Here is a 24,643-nt window from a genome sequence, read left to right on the forward strand (position 1 = left end):
TCTGTTTGTGTACATACAGACGCACCCACGTAACCCAGTAAGAAGTGTCACCTGCCACCCGAACAGATTTGAATGTGAACAGCTTTGAATCACTGCCACCAAAGTGATGATGCTGTGGGCTGCACAGTGTCCGCTCTCACCCGGTCTGACCCACGGTCAGTGGGTTAATACTTTGCCAACTCGTCAAGCTGCAGCTCAGTGACATGGGTCTAATCACGTGCCCTGTTGTGTCCCTATAGGCAGTAGCCTACACCATGACCAAATGTAGATGGCTGTGATGCCATAGAACACATGGCATGTGCCATCGTGTGTATAATAAACCATTAATGGTAACTTTACAGTATTATTTTCAAAGTCAATTGTTTTGTCATTTATGAGGCATTCCCACACATGGTGATTTGCCTGATGATGTCATAATTGCCCAAAACAGTAGGCTACATTATGTAGGTCAAGTGAAGCATCAATGAGGTTGTGCCTGCTATGGGAGTATCCAAAATAAAGTGTTCTATTTTTAGCATATAGGGTCAAGTGTGGACATATAGAAGGTGCATAATCCTGCATCCAAGGCAACAGAGTCGAATGATGAAATGATGCAATGTAGCATAGTCATGAATCCATCCTGATCAGCCACTCTCATGGAAACACACAAATCAGTGACATCATATACCATGGAGAGACAGCTTCATTATTATTACTTACCCTCAAAACAAATCGACTTACAGAAATTACTTTGGGGTTTGAAATTATTATTATTATTATTGGTAACTGACATTTTGTTCCGTTTGTTTAATGTAGTTTGTTATTTTCCCTTATAGGTTTAGCCAATAAATTATTGTTTTAAATGTTACTTTAAAGTATGACTCTCCTCATTTGTTCCTTCCTTGAGCTAAGTTGTAACATATGAGGGGAGTAAAAGCTAAAACAATAAACTGGGGGCAAATAACATAACAAACAAACTGAACAAAAGGTGCATTGGTGAGGATAGAGAGAGACTGAATGGTCTGAAGGTCTTCTTAAGCCCAATGAGTGCACTGGGCCCAGGTGCACCCAATCAGACTAATGACCCCAACAACAGGCTGCTGCAAGACAGGGCCGGGGGAGTGGGAGGGTTGTCACCCTTTCAGATGTCTTATTAGAGAAAGTGTATGAAACCCATGACCAAAATAGTCATGCATTCTGTATTTGTGTTATTGTTGGAATTCTAGTGAAAATAAATTATTCAAATTTTTGCTGGGGACCCGCTGGGACCCCCTCGAGGACCCCACTTGAGAACCACTGCTTTAGAAGGAGTCGCTGTGGCTTTAGGTGCCAAAAAGATGCTTGCGTATGAACCTCCTTAGGTCCAGCTAGAGGAGTGGGCTGGAGGGAGGTGTTGCAGGGAAAGATGTGGAGGCCACATCTGAACAACTGATTCAGCGGACTCATCAGTCCCCCCCATTTATTCATTGCAAGCAATTCGGTGTATGGGCAGCCCTGCATTGACTTGCATTATATTTGGACCGTGGGCAGAAACTGGAGCGCTGGGAGGAAACCCATGAGGTCATGGGGTTCGAACTCCACATACTGTAGAGAGAACCAGGAACCAAACACGGGTCTTCTTCTTGCTGTGAGTGACTGTGCTGTGGTATCCCATCCAAATCAGCAAATTAATTGCTAATTCCATTCATTCACTGAACAATTTATTCAGACATGATTCACAACATTGAAGTCACATGACTGTTTGAGATACTTAAAAAATCAACAAGGTGGAGAGAGTGATTTTGACCAGTTCCTGGAAAGACATTAAAGCTTTATTTCTAACACTGCTGTTAACTGACATTTATATATTTTAAAGGATATTGGGGGGGGGGGTCATTTTGCCTTTATTTGATAGTAAAGTGGGCAAACAGGAAAGGTGGGGAGAGAGAGAGGGGATGACATGCGGCAAAGGACCACAGGTCGGATTTGAGCCCAGGTCAGCCCCACGGAGGACTAAGTTTTTGTGGTACATGCTCTACCAGGTGAGCCACTGTGATGCCCCAACTGAAAATTATATTTGATCACGTTTGTGAGTTGAATCAAATAACTCACTTGGAAGACTCATTCACAAAGAATTCCTAGTATTTCCCAAAGTTAGCAAAAGTAACGTTTGTCTTGCACAGCACCTGTCCCCAATCATGGCACATGCAATACAATACAATACAATACAATACAATACAATACAATACAATACAATACAACACAATACAATGCAATATTCATCTCTCCAACTCAGGCCTAACATGAATTTGGCAATTGTAGTTACTTCAAAATGTCAGTCCTTTTTCATGTGGAGGTTCTGTTATTTTGTCCACCCCCATACCTCAGTCAGCAGGGCAGCCTGAATGCCAGTTTGATTCTGCAGTATGCTGACTTTTCCCGATTTCGCCCATACAAGGTCTAACTGGCAAGGCCCAACAATGAGGCACTGTTAAATATTGAGACAATCAAGTAGTATCCAGGCTATTATGACTACAGCACATTTGAGAGCACAAGGAGTGGGGACAGGAGGCCATTTGTATTGACAATTTCTCTAAACCGCATTCAAACCATTTAGTTTCATAAACTGTTGGGTGAACCTGTAAATTAGAGAGAAATTGTTGTTTATCACTATACTATAACAAATTCCAACATGTGGCTGTATTTCTCAAAGACTCTAGGCACAAAACCTTTTGGATGCCCTGAAACACTTCTTAATTAGTGCTAAATGCAAATGGCTTGAGTGACTAATAAGTTCTACTGTTAATGGAATAGGCAATGCAGGTAAAAACCTATAGGGCCAACTGGCCAGCAGTTGTCGGCTACCTATGTTTTTAGTTTTTTCATCTTGGTTTGCAGCCATTTCATTGGTTCAGCACTGCAGCCACTGTTTTCACTTTTTAACAAGTAGCCTAATAACTTCCAGAAAGCTAATTGCATCCAGGACTATGCTGCATGTGATGGGAAATAGCTCCAAGGGTTGAAGTAAAATTCGACATTCATATTAGGCTACTTTCATAATATTTCTCAGCCAAATACCAGGACTTGGTTTTGCATGACTTTTGAATACGGTCGTTCAATCAATCAGAGCATCCAGAGATGTCATGTAGAGCTTTTAGGCTATTGCAGGTAATAGGTATTTCATTTTTATTATATTTTATGTAGGCCTATGTCATTATTAACATGTAGGCCTAGTGCTATTAATTAACACTGACCAAGGCCATAGTAGCCTATTTTAGGACAGGGGTTCCCAAACTTCTTCAGGTCACATACCCCAAAATTGATAAATATTTTATATTTTAATATTTTATTTATTTTGAGAGAGGGGGGCTTGATCAGGAAAGCCATGCACAATACACTCTAACTCTAAACGCCTAATAACTGAAATAATAATCAAAAAATGAAACAAACTCTCGTTTTGCTGGGAACTCTCTACAAGGTCCCGTGGTGTCACAACTTTAGAGCAGTGGTTCTCTAACTTTTTCACGTCAAGGATCCCTAAACTGATACAAATTAGACCACAAACTTCCATTTGACAAGATTTTTGCTTTTAGATGTTTTATTTCAGGAAGTCTATGAAACCCATGACCAAAATAATCATATATTCTGCTATTACTTATTATGGAATTATAGTGAAAACTGGCTTGCCCGATGCCTGCTCTATTGGCATGCACAGCGCACAATCATCTGCTTTATTGGCATGTACAGTGCACTTATTGTTCATCTTCGCATCACTGATGACATCACTGTCACTGATGTCACCATGCCTATGACATCACTGATGTCGTCACAATACCTATGGCACCATCCGTGCCTATGCATCATCAGTGATGTCATAAGATGATCACTGATGATGTCATAGACATTGTGACATCATCAGTGACATCATTATTGACCAAAATCATCTTGTCATACACTGATGATGTCATAGGCATTGTGACATCATCAGTAGGACAAAAATTGAAACAGACAGAATCCACTTGCTCACTTTTTTATAATAAAGGATAGTTATTCCCCCTTTCTACTGGGGGACCCCTGAAACCTAGAGAACAAACCACAATAATATGAGACAACTACGCCGTCAAGTGGCCCGAGCTAGCAGTGCATCCGACGGTGACACAGCAGGAGGGAGGCGGAGGGGGCAGTGTGCCAGACCGGATCCTTCATGAGGGAAGAGGCCAGGGACAGCCAGCCAGCCCCGGCTTCTCTTCTCTTCTCTCCGGCTAACAACATTGTTCCGTATTGCAAGCCAGGGAGCCCGAACAGGGGTCTGTGTTAGTGTTTCTTAGGATGTCCCGTCATGAAGGTAAGAATAGATTGACACAATGGAATGGAATGAAGTCTGGGGTTGTACGCAGAAATGTTTGAGAGTACCGCTAGCTAACGTTAGCTAGCATTTCGTGTTTTGCAGCTCAGCTAACCACGGCTAGTGTTTAGTACACCAGTAAAATATTGGACGTGTATTGCAGTGCATTCATTGGTGGGGACACATTATGGCGGCCGCACAGTCTCTATCCAGCTCAACGGCCCTTGCAATTGCAATTCTGTTTAAAAAATGCATACAATCAGTGTCAGTCGATCAAAAACAACGGTGACAAATAAGCGGAAGGGGCTAGCTAATTATGTTGCTACGGTAGCTAGCTTGCAGGCTAACTGTTAATAGGTTATATAGCTAACGCTAGGTTAACGTTGGCTAGCTGGTTAGGTAGGGGAGTGCCTGGCGAGAATGGGAAACATTGAGGAGCGAATGGCAGATGGCTGTTCGGTCGAAGCTTGCCATAGTTAACTGTTAGCTCATTTCAGCACCCTTCCTGATAAAAGTTGGCCCAGTGAATCCAGTCTCATAAGCTCACAGTTGACTAACTGAACATTAACCTCGTCCTTGTGGCTAACCTTGTTATAAATTAAGTTCGTTGTTCCTCTCAAATGGCCAACATTACCGGTCATTGACTCGGCTAACACACTTAACATAGAAAGTTGCGTTAGTTAAAGTCAACGTTAGCTGCCTAACGTTAGCATACCAGCTAACTTAAGCTAACAAATGTACTCGTTAAATGGCTAACGGTAGCTAGCAAGCCAGGTTAGTGTAAGTCACGGGTAGGCCCACGCGGCCTTTATTCCCACACGTCTGTGTTGATGTCAATAGTCTACTTCTGTAACATCAAGTTAACGTTACTTATCTATGAGGTCTGGTTGATGTTACTGACACTAACGTCACTGCAGCAGCTAGCGTTAGCTACTTGTTAGTCGCCAGCACAGCAGGATCAGATTGTCACTTTCAGCTAACTGCTTGCTAGCTATGAATGGAGATATGAGGGAGTTCAGACTGCCTTGTGTCATACAATACACCGCGGCTGCACGTCTGTCGTAGTCAATCAAGAATTGCCTGGTCTTCAACGTAGTGGGCTCAGTTTACCTTTAACACCACATATAATAATAACGCATATTTTGGGAGTGGTAGGTAACGTTGCTGTGAGAACGAATTGGATATTGTAAGATTCCTGTTATGATGAATGAAGCGGTGATGTGTGAATAATTGTATTCAGAGGTGAATAGGTCGGGCGCTAGACAGTGTTGGTTAGTGCTGTAGAAACGAGAGTGCTTTGTGCTGCTGAGGAGTGAGCTTCATGCATAGTGCTCTTTGATACTGCAATTTTATGTATGTGTGAGAGAGCAGATACTCACATGAGCAGTGTAGTAGCAAAGTAGCAGCAGTGGTGGAAATGGCTAGGTTTTACTCTGGGAACCCTACTTACAGGATGGGGGTCCCTGGACGCACGGGACCTGCAGGCATAGGAGGATATAATTTCTGAATGCTTGACTGTTTTTATTTTACTTATGATACAGCTATTCAAAAATGTCTTACAAAGGTCATTTAAGAGATTAACAGGCTCTGGTTATTTCCCCTTAATTTGATTCTTGACAGACTTGATGGCACATTGATATTGATGCTGCTTATTCAGCTTCCAAATAGATGTTCTCTGCTCCTTTCATGCTGCCCCCTCCACTGCTCTACTCTCCATTGCATTGCAAGACATTTTTTAAGGGGAACCTGAGAAGGAATGCCGTTCCCCCTCTCGTTCTCACCGTTCCCTCAACGTTTACTCGGAACTCCGTTCCCAGGCACCCCCCCCCCCCCCCCCCCCATTTCCACCACTGAGTAGCAGCAGAGTATAATTTAGTCAGGGGCAAGGGCAAAAATGCCCCAAGAAATCTCAGAATGCTTGTAAAAACCATGATCAAGGCAAGGGGCAAAAATTGCCCACAAGATTTTGATAATTGTATCTTCATTCGAAATCTTTATTCAATTCATTCAATTAGAGAAGGAAATTGAGATTCAATCTAAATTTCCGCTCAGCACCTGCAAACTGGTTGCCAGGAGTGGAGAAGACGGCGAAAAACACTCACACAAAGAGTGCTGTTGTTCACACTACGCTTTAACAAATTTATGCACTAATTTAAAAAAAAATGGCCCCCAAATTTTTGTAAATGCATTGCCCCCATTTTTTGGACAGTGGGGCAAAAGTTGACCCCAAAATATTTTTTAAATTTCCTACACTGCACATGTTGATCATCCAACTCAAAACAGGGAAAGGGGAATCCAAGGAATTTCCATCATTTGCTAGCAAGATTTCAAAAGTAGACTCCATCTTCTGCTACTGAAAAATGTCACTTTCACTGTCATTTATCTCTAATATCTCATTTGTGTACTTTAATATCTAAAAATAAAATTTCTGAAGCTAAAATACAGTACATCCATAACATTTTCCATCGGGGGGGGGGGGGGGGACTTGCTTATTGGTCTAATTGTGGTTCTTCTGAGTAATATTCACTTTAACAAATGACTTGCTGATGAAGAATCGTCAGACATTTAAGATTAGTGCTGCACTACCCTAAAGAGTTTTCTCATCATGATTGTTTTTTTCCCTCTTGACCCTAGGTGTGAGCTGTGATGCATGTTTGAAAGGCAACTTCAGAGGTCGCCGATACAAATGTTTAATCTGCTACGACTATGATCTCTGCGCGTCATGTTATGAGAGCGGAGCCACCACAACCAGACACACCACAGAGCATCCCATGCAGTGTATATTAACCCGAGTCGACTTTGGTAAGTGGCAGTAGCCGTTTCCATTGGCAGGCCTTGCTTTGTCAATAAACATGTAGTAGTGATGACTTGTATTGTTGATGGACTCCACTCCACTACGTGTATTTGTGAGGGATGAGGGGTGACCTTTTAAACAGTAAACAGGTTCCCAGGTCTGGAGAACTGTCAAATTAATTCACGTCTTTATGGCAAAAGCACCTCATTCAGAGTTAGGGCTGGGGATTTTGGGTATCGTAATATGGCATAAGTCTAGTCTTTTCCTAGTTTTAAAGGCTGCATGGCAATAAAGTGATTTCATTTTCTAACTGTTCTAATTATTTGTGAGGAGAAATAAAATACAGATCACTGCAACGTCATCTGAGCAGCTGCTAGCCTACTAACCAGCTGGTTAGCACTTGTAGCAGACAGTACAGTGTTCACGTCACCCAACACTTTTCTGAAAAGTTGAAACATTTCTCAACCTTTGAAAGCGCTCCGCTCTGAGGAAAAAAACACTGGCTGCAGCGCTTCTTGGGAGCGGGCGCCTTTTGTTTGCCTTGCGTCCACTTCCTGTTGCTTATGATGGGGTGGGGGAATTACAGCAAGGTGTTGGAAGTAAGCGGTGCACGTTTGCACAGGTTGGACCCTTCTCCCCCACCCCCTCTCCCCTCTCTCTGGCACTGTGTGTGTGTGTGTGTGTGACGTTTCACTGGCTTTGTGCTGCTTTCTGTCTCCACTCTCACTTCCTTGTAGAGCTGGGGGGGAGGGGCCTAGGCTAAATCCTGTGCGCACATCTCTGCTCTAACGGATGGACACACATGTCACTTAGAGAAGAGGCTGCACCACTTAAAACTGCTATCTGGACACACGCACTGTCGTCGTTATGTCCACATTACTGATGATTATTTATCAAAAATCTACAGGGATGCAAACTAGTCACCCTTTTCACCCCAAAATAGGAGGACTTCTGAGTGGATTAATGGTTTTTGAAATCGTTGCGGTGCCGTGACGCCGTTTGGCTGCACCGCACGTTTACAATAGGACAGCTGAGCTCTACATGAGACCAGCGGGCTTGGATAGGCTACTACTACAGCACAGAGCCAGGCCACTGAAGCAGTGGCTGTCACTACCAGCAATATTGAACGGCACAAAACATAATGTTAACGTTACAGATCCTGACCAACAACGTGTGTGTGTTGAATTTCACTAGCTGGTAGAAAATTGACAATTACTGGCGGATATAACGTTAGATTGGCGTGGGCTCAGTTTTGAACCTAACATTACATTAAGGAGAATTAGAAACACAGCAGCAGCAGCCTACAGTATGTAATGGAGTGACTTCATGGAAACATGCGAGTTGAATTCACAGTTGAAGACTTGTAACAACATTACTCACATTGGGTTGAAAACAGGAAAGAACGTGAAGTTTCTTCTTTGTCTTAACATTTTCACAATACAGCCGACTTCTGCTTATCCTCCCCTCCCCATCCTCCTCTACCGCTTCTCTGAACTGGGGAGGTGCTTGTCCCCCAAAATCATACGCTTGTGGGAGGGCTCGATGTTTGTTCCTTGCTGCACCTGACTGGGTGAACAACAGGTTTTGTCCTCCACGGTTTGAAGCGTAGAAAAAACATGGCGGCAAATTTGATACTTTCTCTTCCTATATGAAAACCACTCAGCGAATTGTGTTTCTGATTACATTTGATGCCTTTATAGGCCATGATGTGTCTCCCTGTGCCTTTGTTTTGGGTTTAAAAGTTAAAACTATTCGTTTAAAAGTTCAGATAGGAGTTTGTGAGGGCAGACCTTATTTGCACAAAGTATAGGATCCTATACACTGAAAACCCCTGCGTTGGTGGACACATACTGGGTGCGCTTGTTTAATGTCCCCCACATGTCGCGGTTGAGTGGACTTGACCTTTTTTATCATTAAAACCGCCAAATTTGAATTCGAAACAGATAATCACGATGGTCCGATGTAGAAGGCTCAGAGGTCGATGGGGGGTCAGCCCATCAACGATGGTCGATGCCGTCATCCATCGTACCAACCCTAAGTGCATGTACCTTTTTCCACTGTATTTGCTTTTGTTTTCAGATGCAGGGCTTCACCCCAAAGACTTGGCTAGTAGTGTCTGATCTGACCCAAACAGCCTTACGAGAGTTGGCGTTCTGAGCCAAACTGTGGGTCCAAAAGTCCACTATGTACTTCATTATCTCCCAGATCTTCCCAACATGTTCTGCATGACTGCATCCCATCAAATACTATCACAACAGCTGCCTTCATATGCTATTTGAAATATTGTTATTATGATTAGAGCTCGCTTGAATGACCCAATAAAGTGGTAAATACAAAATGAGAAAGTCTTTACCAAGTCATTTGCATTTACTACCATCTTGAGTCTGAATATAACCAATATTGACCTTGGAGCAAATCTTGACCACAAACTGTGTGACAGTGGCTTGTCAAAATGGGTTCTGATATGATGCATTCCTCCTAGAGTGCGTTAGAACGTAGTACGATAGTAGCGTTCCATTGTTAAGACTATCACAGTGCATAAAACAAGCGCACCTCTACAGTGATGTCATGTCACACACAGCACACAGCTTTCCCCACAGATTTCCCCCATCTCACACATGCTTATTTGCTGTGTGCAAATTTCTTCATTGAAACCAAATATTTCTTGCAAAACCCTAAGATACGCTAACTACGTTACTGCATTCTGAACATCTGTCTGATTGGTTGTCAATCTGCATCGTGCTGCACTCAAAGTCTGTCAGAGCGATGTCAGCCACTGTGACTGTTGGTGCAGGCTAAAGATGAAACGTCAACGTGAGACATTTGATCTGTCACTCACTAGTGAACTGAACAATTCAATTAAACACAAATTTGTCGAAATCGTAATATAGCTTAAGGAGGTGTAATATTTGTTAAACGCGAAATGTGTGTCAAAATACCATCAGAAATCCTATTGCAATATCGGTCAAATTAATCTCAACTAGATAGATTTCTCAAAATCGTTCAGCCCTGTCACCGCAGAAAGTACAGAACACAATGAATGTTGTTTGGCCTGTGACGATGGATATTTTTCTGTATGTGGCCCACAACCAAAAAAGTTTGCCCACCCCTGTCCTAGAGTATATACAAAACTCTGTCCTAGAGTATACAAAACATATGACTGGAAAATAGACTCAAAAGCTCAATGTTGTTTAGATGAATGTAGAATGTCTCAGAAAGAAACAGACCTCTCCAGGTCCAAGTTTACCATTTGCCCTGTTGCGCAAGTGCCCTTCTCCCTGTTCATGTGGCACGTGCCAGCATGCACACATCATGTTTCAAAATAAGGTCGATTTGTGGTGGACCAGACATGCAAATCCTAATATACAAGCCAAGGCCATGCTGTTAGTAGGGTTTGTTTGATCTGTGCTGAGTGTAAAGGTGATGCAATGGCTGCAACACAACTGCAGCCATTTCCTCCTGACTGTCTTCCTGTTGTTGTGATATGCATAATATAATATAATAATACATTATCATAGAAATATTCTTTCTTTTCACAAAAACTACCTTCCCATGAATGAAAATGCACAAAACCTTTTTAACTATTCATACTGTATGTGAGGCCAGTTTTCCAGGTGGTGGCGCTATAGCAACTTTTTAAAATTTAAAACTGAAAAAACTAAAAGCCATACATGCTACAGCTGTGCATTTATTTTCTTTTTTATAGTGTGTTAGAACTCCTCCCACACCATGAATCAAAATGACACAAACAGCTTCCAAATAATCTGCAGACTCGTACCATTTCTAAACTGAGCCTACACACAGTGACTAGATTAATAGTTATACTTTGAAATCTGCTGTACAGACATTTGAACTTGAACAGTCTTCCAGAGTTTCTCTAACAATTCATCATGTATTGAGCTGAGAACGATGTTGCAGGCTGCCATTTGCCCAGACTCGCTCACGGCTCCATTCATACTGCATTGGAGTGTCCCCCAGCCTGTCATCCTTGCGTCTCTCTCTGTCCCCCCCCCCTTCCCCACTCAGTTTGTGTGTCTCCTCTCTCTGTCTCAAAAACTAGATGGGACCATGACAAGGCTATGATAGGCGTGGTCAATGTAGTCAAATCAAAAAGTTTATGTCGTGGGCGGCGCGTTGTGTCAAGTGTAGTCTACAATGATAATAGCTCAGGGAAATGTCCGGCCCTCGGGCCCTGACAATGTGGCCCCTGAACATATTAGAGCACTGCAGGGATGAGTCCGGAAGTAGCATGTTGGATCTTATGGGGGAAAGTGAAGGGGTTTTAGAATGGGGATTTCACCTAAATGCACAGTCCTTATGTTATGCATTTAGGTGAAATCCCCATTCTAAAACCCCATTCACTTTTCCCCGTAAGATCCAACATGTCTAGGACTTCAGCACAAGCACTAGGTTCCAGTTGATGGAAAGGGTTATCTCCTAAAAAAAAAAATGTTGCCGAAGACACAGCAGATGGTACTAGCTGCTAAATAGATTTTGGCACCTGTGGTTGGCAAATATAATCCAGCACCTAAAATGTACTAGCAGTTAAAAACCACTCTGAAACTCAGTGTCATGTCAATTGTCCATATTGGTTCCCCCCCAGACCTGTACTACGGTGGAGAGGCCTTCTCGGTGGAGCAGCCCCAGGCCTTCACATGTCCCTACTGTGGCAGGATGGGCTACACGGAGATCTCCCTGCAGGAGCATGTGGCCTCCGAGCACACAGAGACCTCCACAGAAGTGGTGAGTTGAAGCTGGAGCCTCACAGCCAACCATCCACCAAAGCCATGTTAGAAGCCTGTTCTGAATTGACTCTGGTTTCAACAACTGGCAACATGTCCATGTGTATTGTTCCCCTCCTCAGCATAGCCTGTGAAACCCCCATGTCCCTCAGAAATTCTTGGAACATTTGTGAATTAAGTAAATTGTCTGGAAAATGCGCTTGACATTGGAGAATCAAATGCTAGAGGTTAAAATTTCTAGTAAAGTATGTTGATTACTACTTATTGTCTTACTATTCATAATGCCCCAGACAATGTCAGCTGCTATCTTAAAAAAACCGTGACGTGGTGTCGGATAAACGTTGCAGCTCTAACTAGTCACTATATTTGTCTTGTGACGCTAATAAAACACACTGATTTTGAGTAACTGGTTTTGACAAAAAAAAAACATTAGAAGTGGCTAAATTAGTTATGTGTGCAAGTGTGCAAACGTTGGATAATTCTGACTTCGGTGCAATGCTGTCTTGCTTTGTGGTGGTTTTGAATAGAGCGTTTGCAGAGATTTACCAGTCTTCTTGGGTGGTGTTTGTTCCAGAGAGCCCAACATCGACTGTTTCAGTGAAATGAAGTGTACAGATATTTGTCATGCTTGCTTTCTCTCCCTGTCTTGCAGATCTGTCCCATATGTGCAGCACTTCCAGGTGGCGACCCTAATCATGTGACCGATGACTTTGCTGCTCATCTCACACTTGAACACAGAGCACCCAGAGACTTGATATCCTTTTGAAATGTTAGGCTGCAACAGCATATATGTTGACAGCTCATCAACATTGAGGGCGGCAACACAAGTTTAGTTTAATTTTAATTTGAATCGGTTGAACTCGAATATAATTTATTTGAACGTGTGATTTAAAATTAATTCAAACTTGATTTTTGTTGTTGAAAAGTTGACAGCCCTACTAGTCCAGATTGCTTTGTCTATATTGAAGATGGGACTAGACTCGGGGTAATCCCCATGTTTGGTGAACATAAATGAGAATGATTATGTCCAAATCTCAGCAATATTGATAGATGGCACCATTTCTCTATTTGTTTAGTAAATAAACAAATGTAAAGATTGTGGTTCGGGCATCTGGACAGTAGAGGCTCTGGGTAGGAGGGTTTTGCCTACCAGCATATTCCTACTCAGCTGTGACTGGGATCATTTAGAAAGATTACATGTTCACCTCTAATTCAGATGGAATCAAATACAGTGATGGGAAGATAACTGCTGAAGTGAGGGTAATTTTCTGAAAACAACTTAGGAATCGCTCCATCTGTTACTGAATGATGAAAACCAGTAGACAACATGGGGGACCTGCTGTGTTGAATGAAACAATGGAAGACCTCAATTGTTTTGGGCAATTACATCATATCTCACAATTGCTCCGTTGAGCAGGCCAGGCGTACAGGCCAGGCGTACAGGCACGCACTAGATTCTAGTCTTAATAAGATCAGTCTCACTGATCAGATCAGAATAAATGGACGGGTCCTTGGGTTTTGTCCCAGCTTTACCATGACAAAGCAATCTGGACGGCACAAATTGCCCTGGGATTCATTTAGAAGTGAGCTTACACCACTTCTTTCACTCAGTGCACATAAGTACACAGTGTTGCCATTTCAGGAAAGCAGAACAAATATTTATTTGTATTATAATGCCAAGGTGCAGTCCAACAGTGACCAGAGTTCATAAGGTGGTTTCATTACCTGTCCAACAGTGCTAAGTGCTCAAATACCAGCACCTGCTTACACCAGCCCAAAATCATCAGATGTGTTCTCTGATGATGTTTGAATTGAAATCATCAGATGTATTCTCTGATGTATGAATTAAAATCATCAGATGTATTCTCTGATGATGTATGAATTGAAATCATCAGATGTATTCTCTGATGTATGAATTAAAATCATCAGATGTATTCTCTGATGATGTTTGAATTGAAATCATCAGATGTATTCTCTGATGTATGAATTAAAATCATCAGATGTATTCTCTGATGATGTATGAATTGAAATCATCAGATGTATTCTCTGATGTATGAATTAAAATCATCAGATGTATTCTCTGATGATGTATGAATTGAAATCATCAGATGTATTCTCTGTATGAATTGCACTCTGGGATAGGCAGGGACGACCAAATGACAGCAATCTTAAAGTCCCTGGAAACCAGAAATATTTCTTTATTATTTAGCATTTTGAGTTCATCACATCACAGGAACCTATGTTAATAAGCCACCAGCCAAATTTGAACGATGATGAACGTCGCAAAGTATATAAATTTAGGTTTGACACTCATGGCAAAAGTAATGAGAATCTATTCGATTTTAGAGTGTCCTTTTTCCCGCTGACTGTGTGGGCGTGTCCACAATTCTCAAGCGCGAGAGGAGCAGGGGAGGGGGCGAGGGGGGAGGGGGCTAGTCTGCGACAACGAAACGCTGGGCGGTTCCAGCGGCAGGGGGCGCGAGGTTGAAATGGACCAATCAGACACGGAAATAGAGCAAGACAGCCTATCAAGATGCAGCTCAAAGCGGCTTTCACATGCCGCCGAATGCACGTATCTCAGACCTCTCTCCTCTGCTCCGAGAGGGAGAGAGGAGAGAGAGAGAGAGATAAGAAGGAAATAAAGTGTGTGTGTGTGTGTGTGCGTGTGCGTGTGCGTGTGTGTTCGCACGTTGCTGCCTATGGTTGCTCCACGCAGCGCATAGCGTACTGACTGACGGTCATCTGTCTATCTGTCTGCACGCACACGCACACACACACACACACACACACACACACAGCAGCAGCGCCGCAGCAGGCAGAGGAGAGAGCTCTCCCTCTCAAGGTTCCAACACACCGCCGGTGATAAACTCGCAGATAGATAGATAGATAGATAGATAGAGATAGATAGATAGATAGATAGATGTTGGTTCTTAAAAGAGCCTTTGTGTTGATGCAATGCGTAGTTAGCTAGCTGCAAAAAGGTGTGGGACCACTAGAACTCTGAAGAGAGATGGAGGCAGAATGTGCGGGACTGCGTGTTGCGTGCGTGTACAAAGGTTATATAGAGCTTATGACGTCATAAGCTCCTACATTTTAGCACCTCGCGCACTGCTCTCTTCAATGAGGAAGTATCTTGTAGAATCTTGTAGAAAAGTGTCGATTTTAAGGCTTTGGGTTGAAAGTAATGCATAATAATTTCGGAGGCATATAATTACTAACATAAGACCCTAAATAACATAGTTAGAACGTTTTTGTGGATTTTGGTTTCCAGGGACTTTAAGATCCAAGTTATTTATAGAGCACCTTTAACAAACAGGATTATCAAGTGTTTTGCATGGAAGTGTTTTACACAAAATCTAGCATGCAAGAACTGAAAATTAAGGAAAATAAAAAGTGAAACAAACTACTACATCACAGACTCTCCAAAACGGGGCCAGAGCTTTTGTTAGTGGGCATGCTTGGTGCACGCACTTGTGTGTGTTTGTGCATGTGCGCGCATGCATGAGAGCAGCAGGCAGTGTAGTGACTGTGTGATTCCATGTCTCGCTGTGTGTTCCTTAACGGCCAGCTTCACGATGAGTCCAGCGGGGTGCGGCACGTGAGGAGGATGTTCCACCCTGGGCGTGGACTGGGTGGTCCTCGTGCACGCAGGTCTAACATGCACTTCACCAGCAGCACCACAGGGGGGCTCTCCACAAGTCAGAGCTCCTCACAGAGCTCCAACTACAGCAGAGAGGCCATGGATCCCATAGCAGGTCAGTCACACAGCAAGACGAAGGGAGGCCATGGGAACATGTTGAACTCATGCACACTATACACAATATTATAATGGGCTCTCTCCTAATCCAGGCCAGTCAGAATACAAGTACTTCTATTCTGTTGACCTTTAACGGACTTTGACCCAGCTGCAACTGCAGGAGGTCTGACACACAACATGCTAGTTCACATTGAAGTATATCACACATGTTCAAAGTGCATAGGTTTTAAAGAGTTGTCTTATTAGAAGTTGTTCCATAAATATACAAACAAAACTGCAGTAGCTTAGATACTCTACATCAGTGATACTCAACTGGCGACCCGCGGGCGCCCCCTGTGTGGCCCGCGATGGAATTGCAAAAAAAAAAATATATATTTTTTTTTTTACAGTGCACCTGAACGAGACATGCAAGATACCCGCTGAATAAGTGTCCGAATGTTCATGTCATTCTGGCCAATACTCCACTTCTGTTATAACATTTCAGTCTGGAATATGGAATATCTTTCAATAATCTATGATTTAGCTGCTAAATTGTCAAATACCGCCGTCTGCTCGCTACCCAGGCACTTATGTATGTACTTAACACGTTCACTGCCAATGATGTATTAACACATTGAATGCCAGCCATGTTTTCATTCCTGTAGGTAAGTTGTGCCAGGGGTGTTTTTGACGATTCTGGCTCATTTTAGCAACAGCCGAGGATTCTTTTCTGTTAAGAATTCATGAACACCAATCATCTAAAAATAACTAATAGAATGTGTGCTTTCTCTGTCTAAAAGAGTTAGTTTGCAGAGTTAGTAGTTATGTAGATATTAGCCGTTGAGTACAGCATGGTTTCAGCGTCTGGAAATTTATTCAGAGATAAATGGCTTTTTGTGAAACAGTCACTTTAACCATTCATTTTTGGCATCAGTAAGACCGTCAGACATTCTAAACAATAGTTTTGAACAGTAATTTCCTCCATAACAACAGGAAACACCCCTCTCATTCAAACTCCTCCCTCCGTGTGTCTTCTCCTCCTTCCTCCTGGCTGTACAGCGGGCGTGTCAGAAGCGCTTTTGCTGCTGCCTGCCTGTGTGCCTGCCTGCCTGCTTGCCTGCGTGCGGACGCTCCTTGTGCGAGTCAAGATGGGCCGGGGAATGCGTGGGCGATGGGCAGATGTTGATTATGGCCTTTCTGAGGTGTTTCAAAGTGTGTTTCACCTATGATCTATTTTGCAAATCGCTCTCCGCTCTCTGTGTGCTGCTGCCGGTGCGCGGCCGCTCTCAGGCAAGACAAGTGGATTACTGTAAAATCGCCACGGCATTTCCTTGAACGGCTTGGTCCCGCGGCAGTTTTTTCTTTGATTTCGGTCGTCTGGGGGAGCACTGTCAACACTTAGTGGGTCGGTAAAATAGATTATACACATTATCTTGCTCCAATAGTGATCTCGAAGATGTAAAAGTTGTTGATTGATGTCCCAGCGTCAAAAAAAAAAAAATGTTTATGTAAGACGAGTAAACTCGGCTCTGGCACTTAAGCGTTGGATTATGTAAGACGAATTATTTCGGCTATGGCACTTAAGGTGTTAATACGTCAAAAAAATGATTTTTTTTTTTGACCGTGGGATGTGCATCTAACCCTTTTACATCTCTTATATAAATATTGGAGCCACCGAACATGTACAACCCATTCCACCGACCCACTAAGTGGCGACAGTGCTCTCCTGACTAGAGGAAGGCAAGCAAAAAGCAGTGTGAGGAAGCCATTCTCATGAAAATGGATTGGCGAAAACGCTTTCGTTTTCGCGCTGATTGCTGGCGGTGTGGGATTGCAAATTTGCATAATAGATTACGGGTGGAACACACTTTGAAACACGCAGCATAAATATGACCAGAATCGCAAAAGCTTCATCAAAGCTCTCAACCGAAACTCCAAGAAACGAGCGAGCCCACCAGACTCGCCCAAAGAGCGGCCGCCAGCAGACAGGCACAGCAGCAGCAAAGCAGTGAGCCTGGTGACGCGAGGTTACAGCAGCAACAGAAACGAGCTTGTGACACGCCCGCTGCAGCCAAGAAGAACACACACGGAGGGAGGAGTTTGAAGGAGAGGGGTGTTTCTTGCTGTTATGGAGGAAATTACTGTTCAAAACTATTGTTTAGATGTCTGACGTCTTACTGATGCCAAAAATGAATGGTTAAAGTGACTGTTCTATCGAATTTCACAAAAAGCTGTTTATCTCAGAATAAATTTTCAGACGCTGAAACCATGCTGTATTCAACTGCTAATGCTTACATAACTACTAACTCTACAAACTAACTCTTTTAGACAGAGAAAGCACACATTCTATTAGTTCTTTTGAGATATTGTGTGTTCACAAAATCCTAACAGAAACGAATCCTCGGCTCTTGAAAGATGAGCCAGAATCCTCAAAAAAAAACCTTGGCAGAAGCTAACTACAGTATTGAAAAACGGCTGGCAGTGAATGTGTTAACCTAACTAACTATCCGGTGTGCACAACATTGTCAGACTAAACTCCGGCTGACACCCCAAAAACCTACAATCCGCTACAGAAAAATGTATATTGATTGTTTATTAACTGGCCCCTGGCCTTCTATCATTTCACGAAAGTGGCCCCCGGGCAATGCAAGTTGAGTATCCCTGCTCTACATCCTTGGTGCCTGTTTCAGAATGCACTTGCAGGTGCCAGGTGGTCTAGTAAAGTAGTGTGTGGGCACAGATATTGCCGTGGCGATTCTTTGTTTATCCTGTTCCTGATTTTAATCCAGTTCAGCGCCATGTCAGCTCCAGCTGTGCCATAATGAGCGGCCATGTTCCAGTGCACCCTGGCCTCTAATGGCCTGTTTTACCTGCTGGGTGGTCGACTTGACTGATAGATTGTTAGACTAACAATCTGACTGGTGGAGGCGAGCTCTATCATACATGCTGTCGACTCACACCATGTCTTCTGATTTCCAGCAGGATCGTAACTAGTACTTGTTAGCCCCTCCTCCGCATGCGCTAACTTCACCCCTAATTTAGAACTAATTAGATAAACCGTCTTCATTACCTGTTATAAAATCACTTTTTAAATGAGTGTTTTTGTGTGGAAATGATTGTTTGCTAATTAGCTGTGTACTGGGATATACAGGGAACCAGACATTATTGCAAATAATAAGCCCCTTCACGGTGGTGAAGGCTTGATTCACCCGATTACCTGCTCCCCTTAATTGTCCAATTAGCTTCACTAGTCAAGTAACACTTTCTCATGTTATTTGACTATTGCAGCTCCTCATGTTAATTACGCTATGTCCATCTGCTATTAGGTCAACACTGCCATTCACACCCGACCGGGTGCAGAACAGCATACGCAAGTCGTGTGTGTATAGAGAGGCAAAGTGACCGCCTACTTCCCGCTTCAGCACTGTACCAGAGATTTTCATCCGCCATTTATTTTCCTATACACATTTAGTAAAATGCGTATAAAAATAGTTTTACTGGTTCAAACCAAACAGTACAGATATATTTAGAAACAGGAGAGATCGTATAACATTTCACTGGGACCAAAATGCAGGTTTAAAGAAAATATTTTTTCCATGTTTTTTTTTTGTTTTGGTCCGAGTGAAATGTTCTATGGTCTCTCCCGATTATAGCATTAACTGAACCGTTTGGTTTGACGAAGTACAACTATTTTATAAGCATTTTACGAAATGTCTATGGGAAAATAAATGGCGGATGAAAATCTCTCTGCTGAAGCAGGAAGTGACGTTCCACTTTGCCTCTCTATAGGTCAATTCTCTTAAGGGCTCTTACCTTACAATGGAGGAGACATGTGTAACAAATCCCACACTTTGCCTATTACTGTATGTGCATGTGAATTGCTTCTTCCTTCAAATGGAGAAGTTCAGTTCTTAATCCCCCCTCACCTCTCTATATCATCTTGGGTAGAATTTTGCTAAGTTTCTAGCTGTTCTGCTGTTGCTGCTAACATGACTCAACTTTGTGAACACAACTCTTATATCACCCTGCAGTGAAGAAGACCAGAACAGATATTCTAATAATAGACTGATAATTAGGGATGTAACGATAACCGGTTTTAATGATAACCGTGATAAAAATTCCTTACGATAACCGTACCGATTCAAATTATCATTAAAACCGTGGTACCGTGATTACCATGTTACCGTGATTACAGTGCTTTGAAAAACATGGTAAATACTGTCCATCATCAACCAAAGTTGGCAACCGTCTCCCAGATGCAAATGTGCAGCCTTGGTGAAATGATTTCAGTGAGTGTATCAATCCTTTTTGGGTCTGAATTTTCAATGTAAAACGTTGTAAAATGATTTCAGTGAGTCCCTCAGTACTTTTTGAACATTTTCAGCTATTTTTTACGATAACCGTGATAATTTTGGTCACAATAATCGTGATGTGAAATTTTCATACCGTTACATCTCTACTGATAATGAAAATAATTGTGTGCCTTTTATGTCACTTCCTGCCAGGGAAAACAGGACAAAGAGTAGTGGTCCTGTGACAGTGTTTGAGCACTGAACCTTCACAGCAGTCAGAACGCTGTTTGATCCTGCCCAGTATCAGGCTCATTTTGCGCAGGCTACTTTCCCAAGTGGAACCTTGAAACACTGACGGTCAACCCACATATTTCCCTGGCCAGACTCTCAGGTGTCATCAGGGAGACTGATATTGCTAGCTAGCCAATTTAAAAACATATGGACATATGGATCAGCACTATTTTTAATCTTTGGTCAGGTATGAGCAGGATAATGTTCTTCAAGGTGTATGTAAACGCTTAATAAATGACATCGGCCCAAGCACCTTTTCAGGTATTGACCCTTACCTGTAAGTACATTATTCACGAGCCAACAGCAGCTATTATTACTGCCACTGATAAATATGTAGCTAGGAGCTTGCTCTAGAAACGACCCTGTCTCTCACTGCCACAAAACAAGGATACTTTCTGACCACCCAAGAGAGACTACCGTCTTAACTGTTTGTAGATATATGGCCTTGCTGTGAAACCACCATACTTCCTCTTAGACTTACTGGCTCGCTAACTGGTTGGTATTCTGCCTCATTCGGGCCAGTTGGCTGAGAAACCACTTGATCTAAAAGCTAGTAGTCAGTCAGTCAAAGCCAGTAGCAGAGTCGATGGTGGAGACCACCTCCAGGCTGGCAACACAGGAGTGAAATGCACATGCACCTCCTTGCTCCTGTATCTTCTGTACTGCTGATCCTGACAGCAAGCCTCTGCTCTCTCCTCTACCCTCTCTGCTCTGTCTCCTCTGCCCTCTGCTCTCTCTCCTCTACCCTCTGCTCTCTCCTCTACCCTCTCTGCTCTGTCTCCTCTGCCCTCTGCTCTCTCTCCTCTACCCTCTGCTCTCTCCTCTACCCTCTCTGCCCTCTCTCTCTCTCTGCCCCCTCTGCTCTCTCTCCTCTACCCCCTCTGCTCTCTCTCCTCTACCCCCTGCTCTCTCTCCTCTGATCTGTGCTCTCTCCTCTGCCCCCTCTGCCCTCTCTCCTCTACCCCCTCTGCCCTCTCTCCTCTACCCCCTGCTCTCTCTCCTCTGCCCTCTCTCCTCTGCCCCCTCTGCTCTCTCTCTCCTCTGCCCCGTCTGCTCTCTCTCCTCTCTCCCTGCAGAGCTCCTGTCCCAGCTGTCGGGGGTGCGGCGTTCGGCGGGCGGCCAGCTGAGCTCGGGCCCCTCGGCCTCTCAGCTCCAGCAGCTCCAGATGCAGCTCCAGTTGGAGCGCCAGCAGGCCCAAGCGGCACGCCAGCAGCTGGAGACGGCCCGCAACGCCACACGGGGCGGGGGCCGCGCCAACGCAATCCTCAATAGCAACTCGGCTGCCGCCAACCCAAACCCCAGCGCCAACCACAATACCAACCCCAGCCCCAACCCGGGCCCCCCCGAGCCCAATGCGCAGCATACCACACACAGCTCCCAGTTTCTACTCAGCAGGTTGGCCTGTTGTTCTATTGTTTTTGTCTGATTTCCCTCATTTTTGTAACTTTTGTAATTGTCTAAATGTGGACCCTTCCTCCCTTCTCATTCTATCTTGTCATTTTCCATCTTGGTACACTCTTGTCTCCCACTCTCTTGCTCATCACCACTCAATCTCTCTCTCCTGGGCAGGCTGAGCGAACCGCGACTGTCTGAGTTGGAGCGGCAGGCATGTGAGGCCCAGTGGGCCGACCGGAGCCTGTTTGTGACGGAGCTGTTGCTGTCCACGCTGCTGCCCGACGAGGACGCCTCGGCTTCTTCCTCCGAGGACGAGGACGACTGTCACGGGCCGTTGCGGAATTTCGCTGACTTCGAGGCCATGGGCTGTGTGGAGGTCATGACCTTGGACGTGGCACTGGAGAACCTCAACCTCAAGGAGATGAGCCCCGCTACCAAGACGACGAAAACGACAACTAAAACGACAGCGACGAAGAAAGAGCCCCCCGCCCCGCCTCTTTGATGACATGGCCGCTCCCCCCCCCCAAAACCACCATTGTAACTGGCTGACCACAGAGTCTGTCCAACTGCCAATGGATGAAAAAAAAAGACTGCGGTTCTTTTTGGCTTTGTTTTCTCCCCCCTCAGTGATTGTCATTTCAGCTCTGTCGCTCCCACTCATCCCCATGTTTATTACGTTGTGTACATTGAATAAAAGTAGCGAGACGAGAGAATGTGAAAGTGAGCAAGTAAGGTGGGTGCGTGAGAGAAAGGACAAATAACTATATAAATATATTATAGAAAATCTATATGAACGTTGATAATCAATTCCACATAACCCATGTTCCCTCTAGCAGATGAGCAAGCATAGTTAGCCGTTAAGAGACAAACACGTCCTCACACACTCACCCAGGGAGAGGAGGCAGACACAAACCTCTCCGACAAAAAACGCTGCTGTGTATTTATAGTTATTAATTAAAGAAGTGCTTGGATGGTTTACCACAACTTAAGCATGAGCTTAAATCACCATGTGCCCATTTTTAACTGCACAGTCACGAGACGGGGAGGTCGTTCGTTCTGTTGTCCAGACACCCAAGTAACTGTACATTTATGGTGTCGATTGCCACATCAGTGATATTTCTGCGCCACACACACAGACAGACTGTTGGCCGAGTTTGGTCCTGTTCATAGCCAGTCTCAAGCCCCTCCCCCTTGTGTGACATCACCTGTATTGGGTCATGCGACCTTGCTTTATATCAACTGTGGGCACTTTGGTTTTGAATTGCATATCCAGAGACGTGTCCATCTGTGTACACTACAAATGCTCTACATAAAGGCGATGTACAGCTCTGAGGCAGAAGATCGTCATGGTAACAATCGCTTCAGTGTGACCGTTTTCAGGCCTTTTGTAATAATGGAAGAAACACAAACCTGGTCTTTTTCTTTAGCCCCCCCCCCCTTTCGTAAAACCAGATGCTACACTCTCCAGCTTCCCGTGATTTGAAATTAATCCTCTCACAATTGCTCATGAATGCAAAGATTATTCAACATGTGACTTGAAGGAGAGAATCCTGTATGCTCCTTCCATTCATTTCTCTCAGTAAAAAGGTCTTTGTATGCCTCCACTGCTACCTTAAGAAATGCAATGTATGTTTTGGCTCGATAAACAAGCCAAATTACAGGGTCAACCTTTCAGTTTGGAGGACAATAAAAATGTTTTGGATGGAAATTAACTAACCCAATCCTGCTCTCTGGTTTGTGTTTTTGTTTTGTTCCTAATTTACTGGCTAGCATGTACAGCGTATGGTAAAAATAAAGGAAAAACCTATGAAATCTTACAGGTCCAAGTTCGATCTCATAATTAGTCTTCTCTTCTGATGCATTTCTTCCTTCACAGTAGTGGTGCCAGCCAAGATAAACAAGCTCTGTAAAGCACAGCACAAGTGGATTGAAATGGATGATTGGTTTATAGTGAAGAGCAGCCCAACTGTGTTAATGCATAGGAGTAGAGATTAAGTCACTGGAGTGTCAGTCGTCCTGTATCACAAAAACATACTATAACATGTCACTGAAGGCAACGGCAGGACTTCCACTGCTTATGATAGTGTTTCCCTCCATTAGGCCCACTGTGTCACTCTTTACCTTTAGTGCCATCAAATGCTCCAAACTAATCTTTTTCCTGGACTCAAGTCAGCCTCTGACTGAGGCTCCACTGACCTTCAGTCAGCCTCAGACTGAGGCTCCACTGACCTTCAGTCATGTTGAGGTTTGCTGCTGTGAGCACTTAATTTTTTTGGAAGACAGTGAGTTGAATGTGCTACCTATAGGTATATGACTATAGTCATGTGATGCAATTAGTTTTTTCTATGATAAACCAGAAGTGACAAACGTAGCTGCATTCTAACAACAATATGTGTACATACAGTACGGTATTAAACAGTTTTGCCTTAAATGTCATGCCAAGGTCAAAATATAGGGTATTTAACTAAATCACAGGGTGAGCTAATTAATTTTTGAACCTAATACAATTGGCTTCTGGCAATATGCATGACAGTTAAATTACAATACATGTAATAAAAGTATCCAGAGCACAAAAAAGCTGTTACAGAGAAACAAGTTCATGGTGCAGCAAATCTGTTCAGTCATGTCTGACTCATCCTGGGCTTTCCTGACAGGCCTGAGAACTCTCAAATGGACGGATTGCTAGAATTGCTTTATCCTGCAACGGATGCTCAAAATGTTCACACAACCAAAGCGGCTTAATGGTTTAAATCTGGGGCAGGTGACTATGTAGGCTACCATGGAGGGCAGAGACCTTCTCTGGTTGAAGATGTGTTATGCAGTAAAATCACCCCTGCTGCTTGGTGGGAAAGAAGACCTGGAGATGCTTCTCTCACATTGTTTCATGCTTTATCTTGTCGGCAAAGATGAGCCCAAGAATCACACGCAAATAAATCACAGACCTAAGTGAATCGATGCCTAGATGCTGAAAATGTACCTTGCAGCAGTTTTAGAAACCTTGGCAGTTGGGAGGCTATGTTGGTGTTTCCTGTACTTAGTTTACATCTTGAAGATGGTTGGATCAAGATGGTTGTAATGTTGACAATATGC

General features: G+C 43.6%; 1 protein-coding gene across 1 annotated transcript; it reads left to right on the plus strand.

Annotated features, from left to right (window-relative positions):
• Nucleotides 1–4,169: 4,169 nt before the first annotated feature.
• LOC310783424 (E3 ubiquitin-protein ligase KCMF1-like) lies at nucleotides 4,170–23,305 on the plus strand. The gene is made up of 7 exons (XM_083644285.1): nucleotides 4,170–4,303; nucleotides 6,938–7,105; nucleotides 11,701–11,840; nucleotides 12,492–12,593; nucleotides 15,414–15,594; nucleotides 21,235–21,553; nucleotides 21,728–23,305. Exons 1-7 carry the CDS (start codon nucleotides 4,288–4,290, stop codon nucleotides 22,053–22,055), a joined length of 1,254 nt encoding a protein of 417 aa, XP_083500411.1. The 5' UTR covers nucleotides 4,170–4,287; the 3' UTR covers nucleotides 22,056–23,305.
• Nucleotides 23,306–24,643: the final 1,338 nt, after the last annotated feature.

This window comes from Poromitra crassiceps (genome assembly GCF_964638095.1).
Source record: "Poromitra crassiceps genome assembly, chromosome: 10".
In the NCBI taxonomy this organism is placed as follows: Eukaryota; Metazoa; Chordata; class Actinopteri; order Beryciformes; family Melamphaidae; genus Poromitra; species Poromitra crassiceps.

Bases quoted from the DNA above. Each gene is read 5' to 3' on its own strand.
- LOC310783424 (XM_083644285.1), top strand. The intron at 7,106-11,700 runs GTAAGTGGCAGT...GTTCCCCCCCAG, and splicing joins ATTAACCCGAGTCGACTTTG to ACCTGTACTACGGTGGAGAG. The intron at 11,841-12,491 runs GTGAGTTGAAGC...CCTGTCTTGCAG, and splicing joins CAGAGACCTCCACAGAAGTG to ATCTGTCCCATATGTGCAGC.